The 22,712-nt window shown below is 35.4% G+C and overlaps 1 protein-coding gene and 1 non-coding gene across 5 annotated transcripts in view; one reads left to right on the plus strand and one right to left on the minus strand.

Moving 5' to 3' along the window:
- Nucleotides 1–22,712, plus strand: part of DPP8 (dipeptidyl peptidase 8) — a 58,096-nt gene that overhangs the window by 298 nt on the left and 35,086 nt on the right. For 3 of the 4 annotated variants that reach the window (XM_060005757.1, XM_060005759.1, XM_060005760.1), the window contains exons 2-6: nucleotides 1,611–1,747; nucleotides 4,005–4,274; nucleotides 8,917–9,029; nucleotides 21,432–21,605; nucleotides 22,424–22,592. In XM_060005757.1, coding sequence (XP_059861740.1) covers nucleotides 1,711–1,747; nucleotides 4,005–4,274; nucleotides 8,917–9,029; nucleotides 21,432–21,605; nucleotides 22,424–22,592 — 763 coding nt within the window. In that variant the 5' untranslated portion in view covers nucleotides 1,611–1,710. Of the gene's footprint in view, nucleotides 1–2; nucleotides 1,748–4,004; nucleotides 4,275–8,916; nucleotides 9,030–21,431; nucleotides 21,606–22,423; nucleotides 22,593–22,712 lie in introns of those variants that run through there. The other variant, XM_060005758.1, reaches the window with a different exon arrangement.
- On the minus strand, nucleotides 10,398–10,470 carry TRNAR-CCU (transfer RNA arginine (anticodon CCU)). Its single transcript has one exon. It is a non-coding gene; the product is annotated as a tRNA-Arg (tRNA).

Consider the following 22,712-nt stretch of genomic DNA (forward strand, 5'->3'; position numbering starts at 1 on the left):
CTCTGCGGTTTACCCGGCGCGCCGCCCTGCGCGGGCCACAGCCGGTGGCGGGACCCCACTTGCCGGAAGAGGAAGCCCAGGCTTTCAGATTCCGAGTCAGCCAACGTTCACTGGGCGCCCCCTGAGCGCTGGGTGCTGGCCTCTGGACTTCCACGTCCGTTATCTTAATTGAGCCTTGCTGGGGTTGGGAGCCGGGTATTGTCCGGGCTTACAGATGAGGAACGGAAGCCCACAGAGGCGAAGGGATTTGTTTAAAGTCCGACTGTGGCAGATCGGATTCGGACTGAGATTTTCTGGTTTCCCAGCTCGTGTTTTCTACTGCCCCACTTTAGGTCGATTCCCTCCTTGTTTACTGGCCTCTTCTCATTCTATTTCACCTACCTGGCACAGGATAGGTGCTTTTCTTTCCTTTTTTTTTTTTTTTCCCCAAACCTCTCCCCTCACACACTTTTCTTCTAAGCCTTGGCATCCCCCCAGTCCCCCTTCTTAATATTCGCTGCTACACCTCTCCTCTTCTTCCGCATTCTAGCTTTCAAGATTGTTGCCCACTTTGTGATAATGAACCTCTCAACTAGCTGACGAGTGAAATAGCTAGGTTTCAACGAGGCTTGGGGTGTTTAAGTGGACAGACTGGCGCCTGGATTAAAAATTAAGGAATGACATTTGAGTGGGTCCAAATTCAAAAGTCCTGAGGCTATTTTCTAACCTTACATGCTCTTCTCTGAATGAGGGGCTTAGTGAATGGGGAGGTGTCTTGACATCGTAGTCCGTTGTTGCTGTGTTAGCACAACTTTTTTCCCTCCATTTGCCACTGAGCCACATCTCTCTCCATCACCTATCTGGGCTCTGAGAGCCCAGAATTAAAACCGATAACAAAGTGACAGGTATAATCACAGACCCTGCTTTTCTTCTTTTACTAAGCCAGAATTTCAACAAACTTAACACTTCCGTTTCTAGAGAAGTTACCTAGTTCAGTTATTTTCAGAGTATATGTGGAAAGGAAATAAGCAAAAATGGAATGCACTGAAAATGGGTAGTACATTCTTTATCTTGTGAAAATCTTGATGTTAACTGGAAGTTAGTTCTCTCCGCAAAAATGACCCTGTAGTTCTTACTGGTTATTCTGTTGAGTCTATTCTGTCTCCAGTCAGCTGAACATGTATTCTGTAAAATAATACAAATTGGTTATTATGTAAAAGGCAGAAGAACAGGACCAGGCACATAGAAATAAATTTTATTATTAATCATCTGTCATTTTTGAAGATTTGCAGCAGCCACTGAGTAACCTCACATCTGTATGCCTTTTATACTTTTAAATGTTCTTCCATAATTTACCTTTTAATGTGTATCCGGATGTCAGGATTTACACTACCGTTTGGATATTCTTTGGAGTAAATTGGGCTATACATTTCTGAAATAAAATCAGTTTATAATTTTCATAATTAAAGTGCAGATACAAAGTAATTCAGGCATTGTATGTTATATCAAAAAGAATATGCATCAGTTTCAAGTACTGTTTGAGACTTTAGGCTTAATCTTTTTGGGCACATATGATCCATTTTAATAATGATCAACAGCTTTATATCTTATTTCATTATCCTGGTGAGCAGGACTGGATGGTGAGAAAAGGAAAGACTCCTGTGAGAAGAGAGCAGGATGAGCAGAGGGATCTATGCTTGAAGTTGAGTCACTTCAAAAAGATCTCTTTGAATGTGGAAGAGATCTGAACAGATGAAAATACAATCAGGTAGGCACCAGGGAAGGGCCTTAAGTGAAGAGGTAGGTGGGGCAGTGAAATAAATGCACTGTGCTAAGAACATGTACTGACCTATTTTCTAATTTTTGCAATTAGAAAACTCGGGTCACATATTTTGAGAATGTATTTGTATGTAAGGTGTTACGGAAATCTGGAAATTAAATCAGTTAGTTACACGTTTGTGTAAATTACTAAAATTATGTAATATCAGGTCTAGCCTAGGAAATACAGGATATACATTGACCATAAAATACAGAATAGTGTCATTTGAACTGTAAGGGGTGTGTGTGTGTGTGTGTGTGTGTGTGTGTGTGTGTGTGTGTAGAGAGAGTCAGAAATAGTGAGTCCAGGGACCTAGTACAGTTTAGGAATACCAGATGGTTTTGCTTAAGTGCAAGGTAATGGCAACTTTTATGTAAGAGACTTGTCAAAATAATGACTCAAGAAGCTGGGCAGTAAGCTTGGGAAGTCTGTCTGAGCTTCCCTGTTCCATCCCCAAGCTCTATTGTTTCAAGTAGTGGTTTGGAGATGAAGTTTCAAGTTTAACGCAAGGGGAGTTGAGAAGAATGAGCCCAGTTTGTATATCTCCTTGTCTCACCTGTCCCTTACTCTGTTAGGAATCAAACTAGATCCATTGACACATTTGATAGAAAACAGACCCCCACCAGCTTTTAGATGGGCAAACAACCATTACTGTCATGTACTGCTACTTAATATCAATATGCTGAATACCATGTGAGCTAAATGACTTTTCCTCTGTTGAGCTGTTTGAATTTTAATCATTGGAGGTAAATGCCCAGTTGTAATAATATTACAAGTTGTATACTATAGAACTCTCCAGTAGATTTTCTGGCTGCTCTTGCTACTGTTATATTGAAAACGGTAGTGTATTTCACTGTAGCCTGAAAAAAAACACAATATCGTGGCCGTGGCCTCACAGCTCTGTTCCTTTCGAATGCCGTACAGCACACCTGATGGACTAATTCACAACCCATACCTGCTAATGACTTTTTCTCTGTGGTTGGTAGTTTTTACCACGAACTCCTGTTAACCTGTGAAATTAAGGTTTAAAAAAGACATCATGTTAAATATACAGCCATGTATTGATTTTTGTTGTAGAAGTAGTTAATAATTACGTGAATTGGTTACACAAATGCAATCTAGTTTATCTCCTAAGTCCACATGTTTCGGACATTTATTAGTTCAAAAAGAGCAGGTTGCCCCAGAATTTTTGTTTATGTTGCTCCTTTTTGGTAGCGTTATGAATAATGCATGTCAGAATATCATACAGTGGCTTATAATAACACTTCTTGTTATTTTCTCTGATACTTTGCACCTGTTACATTTAAATATTGAAATAGATAAAGGAAAAAATTATCCTCTTCTGGATTTGTAAAATGAAAGAAACATCATTAGTAGATAAAATCTTAATACTGTTTTTGGGTTGAAGTGGTAAATTGGGTTTGAACTTTTATCAAAATATTGATATTACAAACATTAAATGTTTTGTGCATAAACTACAACTAAAGCCACTTTTTTCTCATTTAATCATAGAAGTTTTATAATCTGTAGTAATAGTCACATAAATTCCTTATAGTATAGAGTTACATAGGGGATCATCAGATAGTGATGTCTAGGCAAGAGCAAAAGACAAAGAAAAAATGTACCAGCCAGTTAGGTCGTTTGTTGTTTGGAGTCTCATTTAAAAGGAAACAGTATTTATATTATCTTGGGTAAGCTCCCTAGAAAGGTTATTAGAAGTACATTGTTTGCCACAATTTTATAACTGTTCTAATTGGTCGTGATTATTTCTGTTCTCTGAAGAAGTCCACATTTATCAAATGAGTTACTTTTTTTAAGTGCAAAAACACTTAACTCCCTTGGCACATTTAGCTTCACTATTGACATGCTCTTTGAAGGAACATAGCAGCCAACTGGCATATGGCCCGTTTCCTTCCAATGTGGGAAAGAAAAAGGAATTTTGGCAAGAGATACTTAAGGAGAGCCTTTTATAAAAGTTCCCCAAGAGATTTATAGTCAACTGTGAAATAGACATGACCTCAATTTTTTTTAATCTCATTTTTAAAGAAAAGGGGGAGCTATTGCTTTTCTTACGAAGTTTAATTGCAACTGTACTGAAAAGCATTTTTCCCCCTTTTTGGGGGTGTTGGGGGGCCCTATCAGACTGTCATTCTGATTAATATAAGAGAAGGCAGACCTGTGAACTTCATGTGCCTTATTTTTCTAGGAAAATGCAACATGGCAGCAGCGATGGAAACAGAACAGCTTGGTGTTGAGATCTTTGAAACTGCAGAGTGTGAGGAGAATATTGAATCACAGGATCGGCCTAAATTGGAGCCGTTTTATGTTGAACGATACTCCTGGAGTCAGCTTAAAAAGCTGCTTGCTGATACCAGAAAATATCATGGCTACATGATGGCTAAGGCACCACATGATTTTATGTTTGTGAAGAGGAATGATCCAGATGGGCCTCATTCGGACAGGATCTATTACCTTGGTGAGTATGAAGTCATAGTTTCTGAAAGGAAATGCTTTCTTAATTCAAACAGGCTAGATGCAATTGGTACTCAAATTTTGGTGAATAAATAAGTGAATGAATCAGTGATGGTTCCACCAAAGGAAAAAAAAAATAATTAAAAGAACTTCAGTTTTGGTGCTGTTTTCATTTTGTTTTGTCCCATTAACTTGATTTTTATTTGCACATAACAGATCATGAATTGATCATGATCTTACTTTCAAAGTAAAGATGCTAGATATTACTTCTTCCTAAAGCTAGTTCAAAATGCCTTTCCTTAGGAATGGTCAGATTAGGAACACAAATAATAAAAACAGTAGTTCCCACTCTCAACAGCTACTGCTTTCGTTTTTTTAAACCAAGGCTGGTTTTGGTCTCTTCTTCCTGAGCCCATTCACTCCAGGTTTAAGGTCTGTCTTCATTAAATGCACAATACCACTGATGGACATTTTTGTTTTTTTGTTTATGCACCTTAAATGCTTTACTAAGATGTTGTAGTAAAAGGAATAGGTAGTAAATTCTGAGCAACTATCATGCTTAGGCACAGCTTAGTATTGACTAACCTAGCACATATATAGACACAGGGCAGTGGATAAAGAGCTAGTCTTGGAATCAGAAGCCTAAGCTCTGGTATCCGCTCTTTGCTGACTCGTTTACCCTGTGGGTCTCAATTTCCTCATCTATCAAATGAGGGTTAATGTCTATCTCATGGGATTGTCTTAAGTATTAAACATGTTACATGAAAACATTTCCAACTTAAACCAATATTAAGAAACACAATACTGTTCTTGTACAGCCAAACCAAGTTTTATTGTACTATGGCTAGTTTGAGGAAGGAAACTAAAAAGGGAAAGAAAAAAAATTTGTAGACCCCATTCCCATCCCCCAAGCAGCTGTCTTCATTACAGTATTATTATTTTTTTTTTACAGTATTATTTTTTAGGATTGGAAATAATAGTTGTAAATTATAGTATGCTGCCTAGCATTCACCAGCTGGTAATTATTATTTGTATTAGCTTAAGTCCCAAAGGCCTATTCATTAATTGTCGCTCATTGAACACATTTATTGAGAGATGATGCTAAAATATTTAGGTAAGTCATCTAAGTAGGAAATATATATATATATCTTTCTCAAGAAACTTAATGCTATGGTTTTTTTCGGAGGCAGAAAGTCAGACTTTCCTCAGATTGGAGAAGCAATATAAGAAAAGCCCATCCATACTTGCTAAATCAGGCAGCTTGGTTGGAAGAGAGTTTGGGCACAATTAGGGGAGGAACCCTTATATTTAGTATAATAGTTAAAAATTATAGCCATACCATCCATAATTCTTAACTATAAACAAATGTCTCACAAAAATGTTTATGAATTAACCATTAAAACTGCTTAAAGAAAGGGATTTCACTCCCAGTACAATAGTTGAAATGGAATCACAAGCCCATAAATTTTGGAGTTTCCTTCCTGTAGTCACGCTATTTTGTTTTCCTAACCCAGAGCCTGAAGGCAATGAATGGTTGTTAGAATAAGGAAGAAAGGACATGAGAGATGGGAACACTGGAGGAACTGAGGCCTGAGTTGAGTCCCACAGCTAGGGGTTGGGTGGGAAAGGAAGGGCTGAATAGCCAGAGATGTGTTTGAGGGCCGACCTGCTAATGTGCCTTTGTTTATTAAGTTTTTAAAAATAGGTTTTCTCCCCTCCTCCAAAGCTGTTTGACAATTTTTTTTTTAAAAGAGATATTCTCTGCATGAGTCCACATTAGTAATTGTAGATTCATTTTTTTTTAAGCAACTCCAGAGTATTCCATTATATAATTGTGCCATCTTTTACTTAACCAGGCCTCTAATAATGGGCATTTAGGTTTTTCTATTTTGGTATTAACAAAAAATGAGGGAGCAGATATCACTGTATTAGATCATTTTTGTACATATGTGAATTTACTTAGTAGGACTAATTCCAAAGAGTGGAATTATTGGGACAAAAGGTGTACAGATTCTGAATTTGTATTGATATTGCCAAATTGCCCCTCCATTGAGGTTATAGAGTTTACATCCCTGCCAGCATTGTCTCAGAGTATTTCTCTACACCTGTACCAATAGTGAGTAATAAAACTTCTTTTTATCTTTCCCAGTCTGATTGGTGAACAGCAGTTCCTCACTGTAATTTTTTAAAATTATTATTGTTTTTTAATTGACATATAACATTATATTAGTTTCATGTGTACAACATAATGATCCGATATTTATATACATAGTGAAATGATCACTACAGTAAGTCTAGTTAACATCTGTCACCATACATAGTTATAGTTAATAAAAAATTTTCTTGTGATTAGAACGTTTAAGATTTATTCTCTTAGCAACTTTCAAATATGCAATATAGTATTGCTGTACATTATATCCCCATATTTCATTGTAGTTTTAATTTTCTTATGAGTGAGGTTGAGCATCCTTTCCCATATTTACAAGGCGTTTGTATTTCTTTTTCTGTGACTGATCTGTTTGTAATCATTGTCTATTTTTTATTGGGTTGTGGGTGCTTTTCTTATTGACATAAAGCACTTTTTTGTACAAGAAGGGAATTAACCCATTGTAGTATTTTTCCCTGAGATTTAATGTCTTTTGCCTTTAGTGCCTTTTGCCCTTCTGTAGAAATCTGTGATTTTTTTTTTTTGGTAGTTAAATTTTTACTTTTTATGTAGTTTTGCATCACATCTAGAAAGGCTTTCTCAGCTCCAAATTATATTTTTTGAAATCTTTATTTACTTTGGACTTCGTTTTGTTCCATTGATCTGTCTGTCAAATCAAGTGCCAATGTTATGCTGCTGTTACTATTATTATTTTTATCATAACTTTAGATGTTTTACTATTTTATAGTACTAGTCACCCTTCATCACTCTTTTTCATACTTTTCTTGATTATTTTTGTTTGCTTGTTTTTCTGTGAGAACTTAAAATTAGATTAGAGCTCCTTTCTCCCAATCCTATTTATACTGTTTTAGGATTACATTATATTTATAGATGAAGTTAGGAAAATTGACAATCTTTATAAAATATTGAGCTTTTCAAGAAAGTTGTATGCCATTTCATTTGCTCAAGTCTTTTATATCCATCTGCATATTAATATTTTTCCATGTAAATCTGTTGTTTCAGAAATTTTAATATACTTCGGACACCAATAAATAGCAGTGTGTCAACAGGAAAGAAACAATGGGAAAAGGTCATTTTGTGTTTAACCAGAACTGGTGTGTGTGTGTGTACATAGAATGCGTTGGAAATTTTTATTGGTCAAGGTTGAAGCCAAGGAAGGCATTATGGAACAAGGAGCAGTTTTAAGAGGAGCATTTGAAGTGATTGTGGATGGCTCTCATTTGAGGGTAGATGAGAACCAGCTTTTTCATATTTGCAGGTTGAAAGCTCTTAGAAGGAAAAGGCTTAAGGAGGATATGATCATATTTTGTAAGATTATGAATGGTATGGATAAGTGACTACAGTCTTAAGAATTATGTAACAAAGTAACTCTGGAATGTACAAAATAGATCTAAGGCAAAACTAAGTGCTGAAGTAAATATCAGCTGATACCTGACTTTTTACTCCAAAAGGCAACAAACTAAGAAAGGTTTAAGAAAAGTTTAGGATAATAAAAGGATAAAGGAATCTGTGGGTATTTGGAGAGTCATCCCCCACCTTTGCAAGGGTTAGCATGGAAGTTACCATGCCCTTCCACAGACTGCTTTCTCTGCCATTATCAGAAACACAAGGCTGAGGATTTGTTCCACTAGAGAGAGTTTTTGTTCTTCCTGTGTGATTTATTTTCTCTTTCCTTCACTCTCCCCTAGCTTTTTTGGAAGTGATACCTTTCTAGCACCTTTTAGAGTAGAAGGACTTTGTTTTACTTTGAGTTTTCTTTGTTTCACCTCTTCATAACCATGTTGTATTTCTATTACTTCTCTTTGGTATGTAGTTTATTCTACACTGCTGTGATCTTCCCATTCAGTTATTGTATGATTTCACAGAATAGATCTATCTTCTACTTAGTGTAGACCTCTTTCTTTCACAATTCTCGAATAAAGGATAAAGAGACTTTTAACAAATCAGATATCAGATTCTGTGTTGTTTTAATATGAATGTACTTTCATTTGAAACTTATTAGTGATTATAGTGGTAGAACATTTATAGTGAAGAAAAACTCAAATTGTTAGACCTATGTATATTTCTAAGTAAATACTTTAAATGATTCATAAAAAGAAGAAGCTTGATAGTCTGAAGTTGTCACAAAGTACCCCCATTTGGAATCTAATGAGTCTATTGCCAACTTGTAAGACACTAACAATTAAAAAAAAAAAAAACTAAAAGTGACACTTATCCTTACATCATCTTATACACTTTTATGTTTATTTTGAGAGGGACTAAAATTTGAATATCAAAAGGAAACCTGAGGATTTTTCTGGGAGCCTGAAGAAAATTACTGTGGCATATGGCATGTGCATCTCCTACTTGTTAACATTCATTATAGGTCCCATAGAGTACAAAATTTTGCAGTATATAGGAGGCATTATATACTTACTGCTATAATTGTGGTAGATTGCTATTTTTTAAAATAACAAAAAATGATTGTTTCCTTTTATAGCTATGTCTGGTGAGAACAGAGAAAATACACTGTTTTATTCTGAAATTCCCAAAACCATCAACAGAGCAGCAGTCTTAATGCTCTCTTGGAAGCCTCTTTTGGATCTTTTTCAGGTAGGGTTAAACATTGTTATTCCTATGATTTTGTGTATGTTTTTAGATATTACATTTGTTTAGGGACAGAAATTCAATTGGGGTTTTATATTTGAAGTAGATATGAATCAAAAGGAATTAAAACATTTTTATGTTTTTGCATGTATGACCATGAAATTTCATTAAATTCTCAATATCTGAAACTAGGGATAGTAGATATTACAATTCAGTTTTTTTTTTTTTTTTTGGCCGCCCAGTACGGCGCAGCATGTGGGATCTTAGTTCCCCGACCAGGAATCAACCTGTGTCCCCTGCAGTGGAAGGGTGGAGTCTTAACCAATGGTCCCTGGACCGCCAGGGAAGTCCCCAGATTGTTTTTTGGCTACCTTTCTCCCTGTTTAACTATCTTTCTCGTCTACAAACTTGCTAGTTATGTAATTCTCACATTTTGGTGGAAGAGTTATTCACATAAAAGAAGTAATGTATATTTCCAGAAAGCTTTTTATTCAAATCTTTAAATTGAATTTTTAGTTCTAATATTTAGTAACAGTACTAATGTAAGGGTTAAATAAAGGTACTAAGTTCAGTTTTTTTTTCTAAATAGCATAATTCAATTTATGTAAAATCAAAGGTTAGGTTTTTTTTTTTTCTTCATTATTTTGTCTTTAGACAATATGTAAATGGTTCAAAACATCCCAAAAACAAGATGATAGTTTGGGTGTGATTGTTTGCCTTTTTAGTTCTCATTTATTATTTTTACATTGAGTATTGAATAGAATATTTGGACTAGGAACTAAAATGTGATATTTCTCTTAGGAAGTAAAAAAAAACAAAACAAAACCTTCCATGACAATCATTTTGACTGCAACTATTTATCAGGGATGTTGTTTCTTACATTGGTTTGTGACTTTCCTTTAAAACAAAAAAATTCCTTATTCTAAGAACAGTGTGTAGAACTGAAATAATGGTAGTTTTCTCATGGAAAAGGTTGCAAATCAGTGAGTCAGAGTTGTTTTTTTTTTTAAGCTTTATTATGGAAAATTTCAAACCATACAAAAGTAGAATCCTATGCAAACTAGTTTTAACAATTTTCAAATCTTTGCCATCAGTGTTTCACTGTAGCCTTACCAGTCTTCCCTCACAATCCCTATCCCCACTTCTCAGATTATTATTATTATTTTTTAGAGAGTTGGCATTCTTATTTGTTTATTTATTTGGTTGCACCAGGTCTTAGTTGCAGCTCGCCAGCTCCTTAGTTGCAGCACATGGACTCCTTAGTTGCAGCAGGTGGGCTCCTTAGTTGTGGCTCCAGGACTCCTCAGTTGCGGCTTGCCGGCTCCTTAGTTGTGGCATGCGAACTCTTAGCTGCAGCATGCATGTGAGATCTAGTTCCCTGACCAGGGATTGAACCTGGGCCCCCTGCATTAGGAGTGCAGAGTCTTATCCACTGCACCACCGGGGAAGTCCCACATCTCGGATTATTTTTAAAGAGTTCCCAAATAGGTCATTTCACTCCTAAATAAGTCAGTATGTATCTCTAAAGAATATAGATTCTTTTTAGATATCATCACATCTTAAAAAATCATTGATCATTTCTTCATATAAAATATTCAAATTTCCCTGATTTTTAAATTTCTCTTTTTTTACACTTGATTTGTTAAATCAGAATCTAAGTAAGGTTCATATATTACAATTGATTGATAGGTTTCTTAAGTTTCTCTTACTTTTAATATATTGCTTTCCTTTCCATCCATTTTTTCCCCACTGCAGTTTATCTATTGAAGAAAGAGGGTCTGTTTTGCTGATTGTATTCCTGTGGTGTTATTTGATATGTTCTTCAGTCTCCTGTATTCTCTGTAAATATAAATAGGTAGTCAGATCTCAAAGCTTCATCAGACCCAGGTTTCCTCTTTTTTTCTCCTCCAATAATACTTTACAGATCAAAAGAATTGAAAGCAGGGCCTTGAACAAATAATTCTATACCCATATCCATAGCAGCACTATTCACAATAGGCAAAAGGCGGAAGTAACCCAAGTGTCCATGGACAGATGAATAAACAAAATGTGTCATATGTTGGGTTGGCCAAAAAGTTCATTCAGGTTTTTCCAGAACATCTTTTTTTTAATATATTTATTTATTTATTATTAATTTATTTTGGGCTGTGTTGGGTCTTCGTTGCTGCACGCAGGCTTTCTCTAGTTGCAGTGAGTGGGGGCTACTCTTCGTTGCAGTGCGTGGGCTTCTCATTGCGGTGGCTTCTCTTGTTGCAGAGCATGGGCTCTAGGCGTGTGGGCTTCAGGAGTTGTGGCACGTGGGCTCAGTAGTTGTGGCTTGTGGGCTGTAGAGCGCAGGCTTGGTAGTTGTGGCTCATGGGCTTAGTTGCTCCGCGGCATGTGGGATCTTCCCGGACCAGGGCTCAAACCCATGTCCCCTGCAGTGGCAGGCGGATGCTTAACCACTGTGCCACCAGGGAATTCCCTCCAAAACATCTTATGGAAAAATCTGAACTAACTTTTTGGCCAACCCAATACATGTGATGGAATATTCCTTCTTAAAAAAGAAGGAAATTGTGACACGTGCTGCAACATTGATGAACTATGAAGATATCATGATAAGTAAAATAAGCCAGTCACAAAAGACAAATACTGTCTGATTCCACTTACATGGGGTGCCTAAAGTAGTCAAATAGACTCCTAGAATGGTAGTTGACAGAGGCTAGGAGAAGGAAAAATGAGGAGTTGCTGTTTAATTAGTTTAATGGGTATAGGGTTTCAGTTTTGCAAAATGGGAGAGTTCTGGAGATGGGTTGCACAGCCATGTGAGTATAGTTAACAGTAGTGAATGGTACACTTAAAAATTGTTAAGATAGTAAGTTTTATGTTATATATTTTACCACAATTAACAAAATAATATTTCATAGATGTTGTATGCCTCCATCAAAAGTCGTATAGAGCCTTATTTATCTTCTTGCAATGATAGCACCCTTTGATCATTACCTAGATCCATTATAAAACAGTGAAATTTTATCATTCCTTCTTCATTTATTAACTGAAAAACTTCTATAAAGAGAAAACTGCTATTCAACAACTATTCAGTTATTCTGAGTTCTAGTTCACAATAGAAAGGCAGGATGTTTCTTGTCCTTTATTTCCCATTTTTCAAATAATCTGTGTTCTACAGTCTTATATATGTGATCAGTTAGGGGTTTTGGAGGAGTTTTTGTATCTTTATAAACTTACAGTGTAAGCCTGTTTGGTATCTTTTGATCCATTGACAGTTATTATTCTTATTGTACAAATGTCTTATTTTTGGCTGTTGGAATCCCTTTCAACTTGACATGTCAAATCCTTTTGACGTGACCCTGGTAATAGATGATAGCGCTGTTGCTTTCTGCTGTGAAGATGTGTTATGATCATCTTTCACATTGCTTATCCCATGCTTAGAATCAGCCATTTCTCTCTAGTTCCTTTAGGGGAAAGTGGTGTTAAGAGACCATGATCTGGGTACTAGAGATGCTTATTATTATTGGGTTGTTAATCGTTTCTAGGTCTTTTTATTGGGCAAACTAGGGAATACATACATTGTGTGTGTGGGTGTGGGGGTGTGTGTGTGTTTGAAATGTATAGATCACCATGAAGTCATATCAATTCAGATAAGATATAAGGTCAGACTGATATATCCAGTTAAGATATTGCACTACAGGATTTTTCTTTAACCTCATTTAACCTCTTTAACCTCATTTAACCTCATTTTAACCTCTTTAACCTCTTTAACCTCATTTATCCTACATACGAATTTTCTTTCTCTGGTGCCAAAGGTTCTGTTTTAAACAACAGTATGATTACTCATTTGCTTTACTCCATACTACACACAAAACAGTTTTAAAATAACAAATGAATCAGTGCTGATTACTTAACAGTAACTTGGAATTTGTCTTCTCTGTGTGGTCATGCTATCAGTTCTATACAATTAGATTCATTTGCTTCATTTTGTTTTCAAGTGTTAGGAATTCCTTTGTTTTTAATTTAACTTTTGTAGAAAATAGTTATATGGTTCCAAAGTCAGATCTACAAAACCAGAAGTATTCAGAGAAGCTCCTCATCTCCTCTACCCTATTTCTCCCCTTCTCCTTCTAGATAATCTTTGTGTTTTTAAATGGCTTATCCTTCTTTTTTAAAAAATATAAGTGACTACATAGATATTCCTATCCCCCATTAGATAAATAGTAACATACAGTATACATTTTCTCCACCTTGCAATTTTCAAATAACAATATATCCTTCAAATCACTCCGTAAGAATATATAGTGAGTCCTCCATATCCACAGGTTCAGCATCCTTGGATGCAGAACTAAGCTGCATCCTTGGATGCAGCTGTACTAAGCCATTTTATAGTCTGAGGGACTTGAGCATCCACAGATTTTGGTATCCATGGGGGTGGGGGGTGTCCTAGAACCAATCCCTCACAGATTCTGAGGGACAACTGTATACATAATCTTTATTTCTTTTTACATCTGTGTTGTGTTGTACAGACAAATCATGTTCAACCAGTTCCCTCTTGATAGACATTTTAGTTATTTTCGATCTTTGTATTACAGATAGTAGTGCAGTAAAATGGCTTGGGCTTTTTACATTTTTGCCAGTGTAACTTTAAGCTAGATTCTTAGAACTGAAGTCACTGGACCAAAATGTATATGGTTTTGTAATTTTGCTAGATATTATCAAATTTTCTTCCATAGGAGCTGTGCCATTTTGAATTTCCATCAGTAAGGTATAAGTGTGCCTGTTTTCCCAGAGACTCTCCAACACAGTATGTGGTCAGACATTTGGATTTTTTTGCCAATCTGATAGATAGAAATGGTATACCAGTGTAGTTTAATTTGCTTTTCTTTTATAGGCAAAGTTAATCATCTTTTATCTCTAACCCATTTTTCTGTGGAGTGATTGGTCTTTTTCTTCATTTTTAGGAGCCTTTTATATACTGGAGATATTAATAACCCTTTGTCTGTGATATAGTTTCAGATATTTTCCTGAAGTTGTAATTTCTATTTTTACTTTATGGTGTGTGCGTGTGTGTGTGTGCACGCCATGTGGAAGATTTTTGTGTAATAAAATTTATCCCTCTTTTTGGTATTGTTTCAAGAATTTGTGTCTTCTGTCATAGGACAGTTTTTCTACACCCAAGTTATAAAAGAATTTATCCATGTTTTCATCCAGTGCTTTATATGGTTTCTTACATGGTTTCATTTTTTAAAGCTTTATTGAGGTATAATTGGCATATAAAAAGCTGCAGATATTAAAGTGTACAATTTGATAGATTTGGATGTACATATGATGTACCTGTGAAACCCTTACCTCAGTCATTACCCTCAAAAGTTTCCTTGTACTGGCTTGTATTCTCCCCTACCCACCCATTCAGGGATACAGGCAACCAATGTACCAGTCTTGCACAGTCCTTCATAAGATTTATCCCTAAGTATTTCATATTTCTTTATTCTATTGTAAATGGCTTTGTTTTCTAATTTCAGTTTCTGGTTGATCATTGCTAGTATTTTTTTTTAACTTTCTAAGTGCTTTCTCACTTTTGTTTTTTTTAATTGTAGTTGATTTACAATGTTGTGTTAGTTTCTGGTGTACAGCAGTGATATATATGTGTGTGTGTGTATATATATATATATATATATATATATTCTTTTTAGATTCTTTTCCTTTAGAGTTTATTACAAGATACTGAATATAGTTCCCTGTGCTGTACAGCAGGACCTTGTTGTTTATCTATTTTATATATAGTAGCTTGTATCTGCTAATCCCAAACTCCTAATTTATCCCTCCCCCACCTTTCCCCTTTGGTAACCATAAGTTTATTTTCTACGTCTGTGAGTCTGTTTCTGTTTTGTAAATAAGCTCATTTGTATCATTTTTTTTTATATTCCATGTATAAGTGATATCATTTATTTGTCTTTCTCTGTACTTCACTAGTGTGATCATCTCTCAGTCCATTCATGTTGCTGCAAGTGGCATTATTTCATTCTTTTTTTTAAGGCTGAGTGGTATTCCATTCTGTGATGTATGTATATCACATCTTCTTTATCCATTCATCTGTTAATGGACATTGAGGTTGCTTCTATGTCTTGGCTATTGTAAATAGTGCTGTGAACAGGGTTTTTCTTTTTTAATTTGTTAATACGATAAAACAAAACATCACTTGATTGTTGAGTGTTAAACCAATCTTGCATTCCTGGGATAAAGCCCACTTGGTTCTAACTTATTATCCTTTTAAATATTGTTGGATTCAATTTGCTAATATTTTGTTTAGATTTTTTTATATCTATGTTCATGAGGAGTATTGGTCTGTAGTGTTCTTTTCTTGAAATTTGTCTGATTTTGGTAATAGTGTTATGCTAGCCACAGAATAAGTTGGGAGTTATTTCCTCCTTTTTAATTTTCTAGAAATTGTTTGGTAGAATTCACCAGTGATGCCATCTGGACCTGTAATTTTCTTTGTGGAAAGGTTTTTAACTACAAATTCAATTTCTTCCTTAGATGTAGTGCTATTCATATTATGTATTTCTTTTTGAGAAAACTTTGGTTGTTTGTGTCTATTAAGAAATGTTTCCATTTCATGTAAGTAATCAAATTTATTGGCATAAGTTTCATAATATTCCCTAATCTTTTCAATGTCTGTAAGAATTTTTGGTGTTGTCCCTCTCTTATTCCTGATATTTTGTGTAATTTGTGTCTTCTCCACTCCCAGCCTTTTTTTTTCCTGATCAGTCTGGCTAAGGGTTTATCAGTTTGGTTTCATTTATTTTTCTCTGTCGTTTTGTTTTTTTCTCTTTCATCATTTTATGCTCTAAACTTTATTAATTCTTTTCTTATGCTTACTTTGGATTTTGTTTGTTTTCCTTTTTCTAGTTTCATAAGGTGGTAGCTGAGGTCACTAGTCTGAGACCTTTCTTCTTTTCTTATATAGGCACTTAATGTTATAAATTTCCCTTTAAGTACCACATTAGCTGTAGCACATACGTTTTGATATGTTGTGTTTCCATTTTCATTTAGTTCAAAATACTTCCTATTTCCCTTTAACCCATAAGTTATTTAGAAGTGTACTATATAGTTTCCAAATATTAGCATATTTTTCAGAAATTTGATTTCTAATTTAATTCCACTGTGATCCAAGAACATACTTTGTATGACTTAAATCTTTTCAATTTTTTAAAGTCTTGTTTTATGGCCCTGAATGTAGTCCATCCTTGTATGTATTCTGTGTTCACTTGAAAAGCATATATGTTCTGTTTTTGTTGCGTCTATAAATGACCATTAGATCAAATTGGTTTATTGTATTGTTAAAGTCTTCTATGTCTTTACTGATTTTCTATTTGTTCTATCAGTTATTGAGAGAGAATGTTGAAATCTCCAACCATAATTGTAGATTTGACTGTTTCTCATTGCAGTTCTATTAGTTTTTCCTTTAGTATATATTTTGAAGCTATGTTATTAGGGGTATAAGTGGATAGGATTGTTATATCCTATTCGTAAATCTACTGCTTTCTTAGTTTGAAATGACCTTCTTTATTTCAAGTAATATTCTTTACTCTGAAGTTTACTTTGATGTTAATATAGTCCCTCTAGCTTCCTTTTGATTACTGTTAGCATAGAATAAGCTTTTCCATTAAAAAAATTTTTTTACTGGCTTTGTTGAGATATAATTCAAATACCATACAATTCACTCAAAGTATACAATTCAATAGTTTTTAAGTGTATTCAAAGGGTTGTGTCACCATCATCACCATCTAATTTTAGAACTTTCTGTCATCTGCAAAAGAAACCCATTAGCAGTCATTCCCCATCCTTTCACCCTCTGTACCCCCAGGCCAAGGCAACCACTAATCTACTTTGAGTCTCTATAGATTTGCCTATTCTGAACATTTCATACAAATGGAATTGTATAATATGTGGGCCTTAATGACTGGTTTCTTTCTCTTAGCACAGTATTTTCTGGATTCATTCACACTATAGCAGGTAATAATGCTTCATTTATTTTTATGACTGAATAATATTCCATTGTATGGCTAGACTACATCTTATTTATCCATCAGTTTATGGATAAAGTTGGGTTGTTTCAGCTTTGGAGCTTATATGAATAATGCTGCTTTTAACATTCAAATGCAAGATTTTGTATAGATTTGTTTTCAGTTCTCTTGGGTATATATCTAGGAGTGGAATTACTGGGTTATGTGGTAACTCTGTGTTTACATTTTTAAGGAACTACTAAATTGCTTTCCATAGCAGCTGCATCATTTTACATTCCCACCAGCTATGTATAAGGGTTCTAATTTCCTACATTCTCACCAACACTTGTTGTTGTCCGTCATTTTGATTATAGCCATCCTAACGGATGTGAAGTGATATCTCATTGTTATTTAATTTGCATTTCCCTAATGACCAGTAATGCTGACCATTTTTTCATGTGTTTATGGGCCATTTGTATACCTTCTTTAAAGAAATGTCTGGGGAGGGCTTCCCTGGTGGCGTAGTGGTTAAGAATCCGCCTGCCAGTGCAGGGGACACGGGTTCAAGCCCTGGTCCGGGAAGATCCCACATGCCGTGGAGCAGCTAAGCCCGTGCGCCACAACTACTGAGCCTGCACTGTAGAACCCGCAAGCCACAACTACTGAGCCCACGTGCCACAACTACTGAAGCCCGCACACTTAGAGCCCATGCTCCACAACAAGAGAAGCCACAACAATGAGAAGCCCAAGCACTGCAACGAAGGGTAGCCCCAGCTTGCTGCAACTAGAAGGAAGCCCACATGCAGCAACAAAGACCCAAAGCAGCCAAAAATAAATATAATTAATTAATTAATTTTTTAAAAAAGAAAAGAAATGTCTGGGGAATTCCCTGGTTATCCGGTGGTTAGGACAATGCACTTCCACTGCAGGGGGCCCGGGTTCGATCCCTGCTCGGGGAACTAAGGTCCGGCAAGCTGCATGACGAGGCCTAAAAAAGGTCTGTGCAAGTCCTTTGCCATTTCAAATTGGGTCTTTTTAATGTTGAATTGTAAGAGTTCTTTATGTATTCTAGATACTGGACTTTCTTTTCTCCCATTCTGTGGGTTGTCTTTTTATCTTTTTCTTTAATTGCAGTAATCATTAATTTATTAGTAGAAAATCAGTCATAATTACCTTTGGCAAGTATTTAGTACTATAATCATTAATTTAAATCTATACATTTAAACACATTTTGATCTCTCCTTTATCGAGATAAGACATTTTTGTTACTTCCCCTTTTTTCTATTCTTCATTTACCTTACTCTGAAGTTCTTATACCTTCATTTTAAAAAATTGTGGACATAATACACATAATATAAAATGTATCATCTTAACCATTTTTGAGTGTACATTAGTACATCAGTGGCATTAAGTACATTCACATTGTCGCAAGCATCACCACCATCCATCCACAGAGCTCTTTTTGTCTTGCAAAACTGGAATACTGTACTCATTAAACAATAACTTCCCATTGCCTCTCTGCCAAGCCCCTGGCAACCACCATTCTACTTTCTGTTCCTATGAGTATGACTACTCCAGGTGCCTCATAGAAGTAGAATCATACAGTATTTGTCCTTTTGGCTTATTTCACTTAGCATAATGTCCTTAAGGTTTATCCGTGTTGTAGCATATGTCAGAATGTCAGAATGCTAAATATTATTCTATTGTATGTATATACCTCATCTTGTTTGTGTATTCATCCATTAATAGACACTTGAATTGCTTCTACCTTTTGGCTATTATAAATAATGCTCCTATGAAGATGGGTATACAAATATCTTTTCATGTCCCTGCTTTCGATTCTTTTAGGTATATACTCAGAGGTGGAATTGCTGGATCATATGATAGTTCCATTTTTATATTTTTGAGGAACTGCCATACTGTTTTCCATGCACCATTTTACATTCACACTAGCAGTGCACAGGAGTTCCAGTTTCTCCACATCCTTGCCAGCACTTACTATTTTCTGGCTATTTAATAGGAGCCATCCTAATGAGTATGAGGTAGTGTCTCATTGTGGTTCGATTTGCTTTTCCCTAATGATTAGTGATATTGAACATCTTTTCATGTACTTATTGGCCATTTGTATATCTTCTTTGGAGAAATGTTTAATCAAGTCTTTTGCCCACTTTGTTAACCAGGTTGTTAGCAGTTTTTGTTGTTTACTTTCTTGATAATGTCCTGTTGTTTGAATAGGGACCACCAAAAGGATATGTCCAAGTCCTAAAAGTGTCTGTGAATGTGATCTTGTTTAGAAATAGGGTCTTTGCAGATGTAATTAAGTATCTAAAGATGAAATAATTCTGGATTTAGGGTGGGCCCTAAATGCAATCATTGATTGCAAACTACTGAGTAGAGTTTCCTGTGCTATACAGTAGGTCCTTATTAGTTAACTGTTTTATATATAGTAGTGTGTATATTTCAATCCCAATCTCCCAGTTTATCCCTCCCCACCCTCCTTACCCCCTGGTCACCATAAGTTTGTTTTCTATGTCTGTAACTCTGTTTCTGTTTTGTAGATAAGTTCATTGGTACCCCCTTTTTTCTTAGATTCCACATATAAGCGATACCATATGATATTTGCCTTTGACTTACTTAACTCAGTATAACAATCTCTAGGTCCATCCATGTTGCTGCAAATGGCATTATTTTGTTCTTTTTTATGGCTGAGTAATATTCCATTGTATATATGTACCACATCTTCTTTATCCATTCCTCTGTTGATGGACATTTAAGTTGCTTCCATGTCCTGGCTATTGTAAATAGTGCTGCAGTGAGCACTGGGGTGCATGTATCTTTTTGAATTATGGTTTTTTCCGGATATATAAACTTGGCTACTTTTATTTTTTTTATTTTTTAAATATTTATTTATTTATTTTTTACTTTGGCTGCACTGGGTCTTTGTTGCGACGTACGGATGCGGGCTTAGTTGCCCCACGGCATGTGTGGATCTTAGCTCCCTGACCAGGGATCTAACCTGCGTCCCCTGCATTGGAAGGTGGATTCTTAACCCCTGGACCACCAGGGAAGTCCCTGAACTTGGCTACTTTCAAAGTATTAGTCCTTTGGGAGTTGCCTGGCAGTCTGGTGGTTGGGACTCTGCGCTTCCACTGTGGGGGGCCGGTGTTTGATCCCTGGTCAGGGAACTAAGATCCCGGAAGCCATGGCACGGCCAAATAAAATAAAATAACATAACATAACATAAAATAGTGTTAGTCCTTGGTAGCAGAAACCATGTCTGTTACCCTTATTTACCATTCCTTTATTTATCCCCTTATTTATCATAAAGAACTCTTAGTGAGGGAAGATGTGGATGTAAATTTTTAAAACTAGCACTTATTAGATTTTTATATATATATATATTTAAATTTTATATATGTGTCAAATAATATTTTTAGTTTGGGAAGGTCCTTCATCATCATCAATCATTGATTACAAATATTCTTTGAGGGAGATTTTAATAGATGCTTTAGGTAGGAAAGCAAAAATCAGATTCTGCTCTCAAGTTGTTTTTTTTTTAATCTATTTCTAGTCAGAAATACTGAAAAAAAGTGAAAAACAAAACCATAGCCAAATGAGTAAAAGAGATAGTAACTCATATAAATTTCGAAGAAGAGATCACTACACCATAGTGCATCAGGAAACTTTCCTGGCCAATGTTGAATTAGGGCTAAGGTTTTGGGATATCAGTAAAACTTGGATGGATAGAAAGAAAAATGGCCTCGGGTCGGGGCGGGGGGTGATGGAACAAAGGCCAGGAGCAGAACACCGCATATTGGGTTTTACCTCAGTGGTGTGACAAGCCTGACCTAAGGTTTTATTAAAGCAGAATTAGTGGATTAGTGGAAAGGTACTAATGACAGCTGATATTTGAGAACTTTACTCTGTGCCAATCATTGTGCTAAACATTTTACATATTTTTATCTAAGTTAAATTTCACAAAGCTGAAGTAGATGATTTATTACTACTTCGAAAGTGAAGAAAATTACTTTTGAAGAAATTAAACTACTTGCCCAAAGTCAGACTTCTAATGAGAGTCAAAGCCTAGATTCAAACTGCTTGACTTCAGAGTCTGCTCTTAAGTGCATGCAGAACTGCTATATTACATTTAAGTTGTAGAAGATCTTGAATGCCAAGCCAAGGTGATGAGACTTAATTCTTGCTCTCTAATGTATACAGTAATCGTCTAGGGACCCTTTACCAAGAAATTTTTCAGCAGACTTCCTGAAATTAATCTGTTTAAAGTTGCTGGCAAATTTTGGGATCACTCAAAATGTAAACCCAGTAATATTGGAGATGCTAGAATTTCAGTGCTAAAAGCAAAAAGCCACCTTTCAGAAGACTGGAATGTGAGACTTTCTTTCTGTATTAGGCAACACTGGACTATGGAATGTATTCTCGAGAAGAAGAACTATTGAGAGAAAGAAAACGAATCGGAACAGTTGGAATTGCTTCTTATGATTATCACCAAGGAAGTGGAACATTTCTATTTCAAGCTGGTAGTGGAATTTATCACGTAAAAGATGGAGGGCCACAAGGATTTACTGTAAGTTGATGTTACTACTTGATAAATCTGTTTTTGGGTCCTGAGGTTATTTGTGTCCAAATCAGAAAGGTAATTAAACAAACTAAAAAATTCTTTTCACTAATTGTGTACTACTAATTTAGTAGTAAAGAAAACAAGAAATATCGGTATTAATTTCCAATTTTAAGAATTAATAATTTTTTCAGTGACATTAGTATACAATTTTTAAAATGCTAAAAACACTTGCTGTGTAGGAAGAATTAGTAAAGGGCATCAGTGCCATTTTTTGAGTAAGTGCTGAGGTGGATTTTCGAAGATAATGATATCACAGGGCAATCCCTCTGTGGTTCCCCTAAAAGCTTGATTCATCTCAGTAAATGGTTTTAAATGTTTGATTTTATTCTAGGCAATTTTAATGTGATATCAGAACTATTCTTCTGATAGAATTGTAATGATTCTAGCTTTCATTACATTTTTATGAGCAAATTATTTTATACTGGTAAAATTAATTAGAAATATTTAATAAGTGAAATAGTCAAATAAGTGTTTAATAAAAGCATGTAACAAACGATAATTACTCTGTTTAAACAGATTTGGACAACAGAATTTATGAAGTGCTCTTATTTTGTCTTTATTTCTGCTCCTGTTATGCTTATTAATTCATAGAAAAAAATGAGTCCTCTCTTATAAGTTAAGGCATATGAAAGTACATTTTTCTGGAGAGCAGTTATTATAGTTGATATTGTACTTGGGATTATTATTCGTTTTATAGGAAGGGCGCTGGTAAACAAATATGTATCAGCCTGATACTTGCCTTTAAATGTTGTTTACTTTTCTAGCAACAACCCTTACGGCCCAATCTAGTGGAGACTAGTTGTCCCAACATTCGGATGGATCCAAAATTATGCCCAGCGGATCCAGACTGGATTGCTTTTATACATAGCAATGATATATGGATATCCAACATTGTAACGAGAGAAGAAAGGAGGCTTACGTATGTGCACAACGGTAATTCAAGTTCTTCAAATCTACTTTCCTGAAAAGTATTTTTAAAATTTAATTTGCTTTTGCTTACATTTTCCAATTGAAACTTGCTGGGTGATCTTTATATTTTAAACTTAAATCTTT

The sequence above is a fragment of the Delphinus delphis genome, chromosome 2 (genome assembly GCF_949987515.2).
Source record: "Delphinus delphis chromosome 2, mDelDel1.2, whole genome shotgun sequence".
NCBI classification, from domain to species: Eukaryota; Metazoa; Chordata; class Mammalia; order Artiodactyla; family Delphinidae; genus Delphinus; species Delphinus delphis.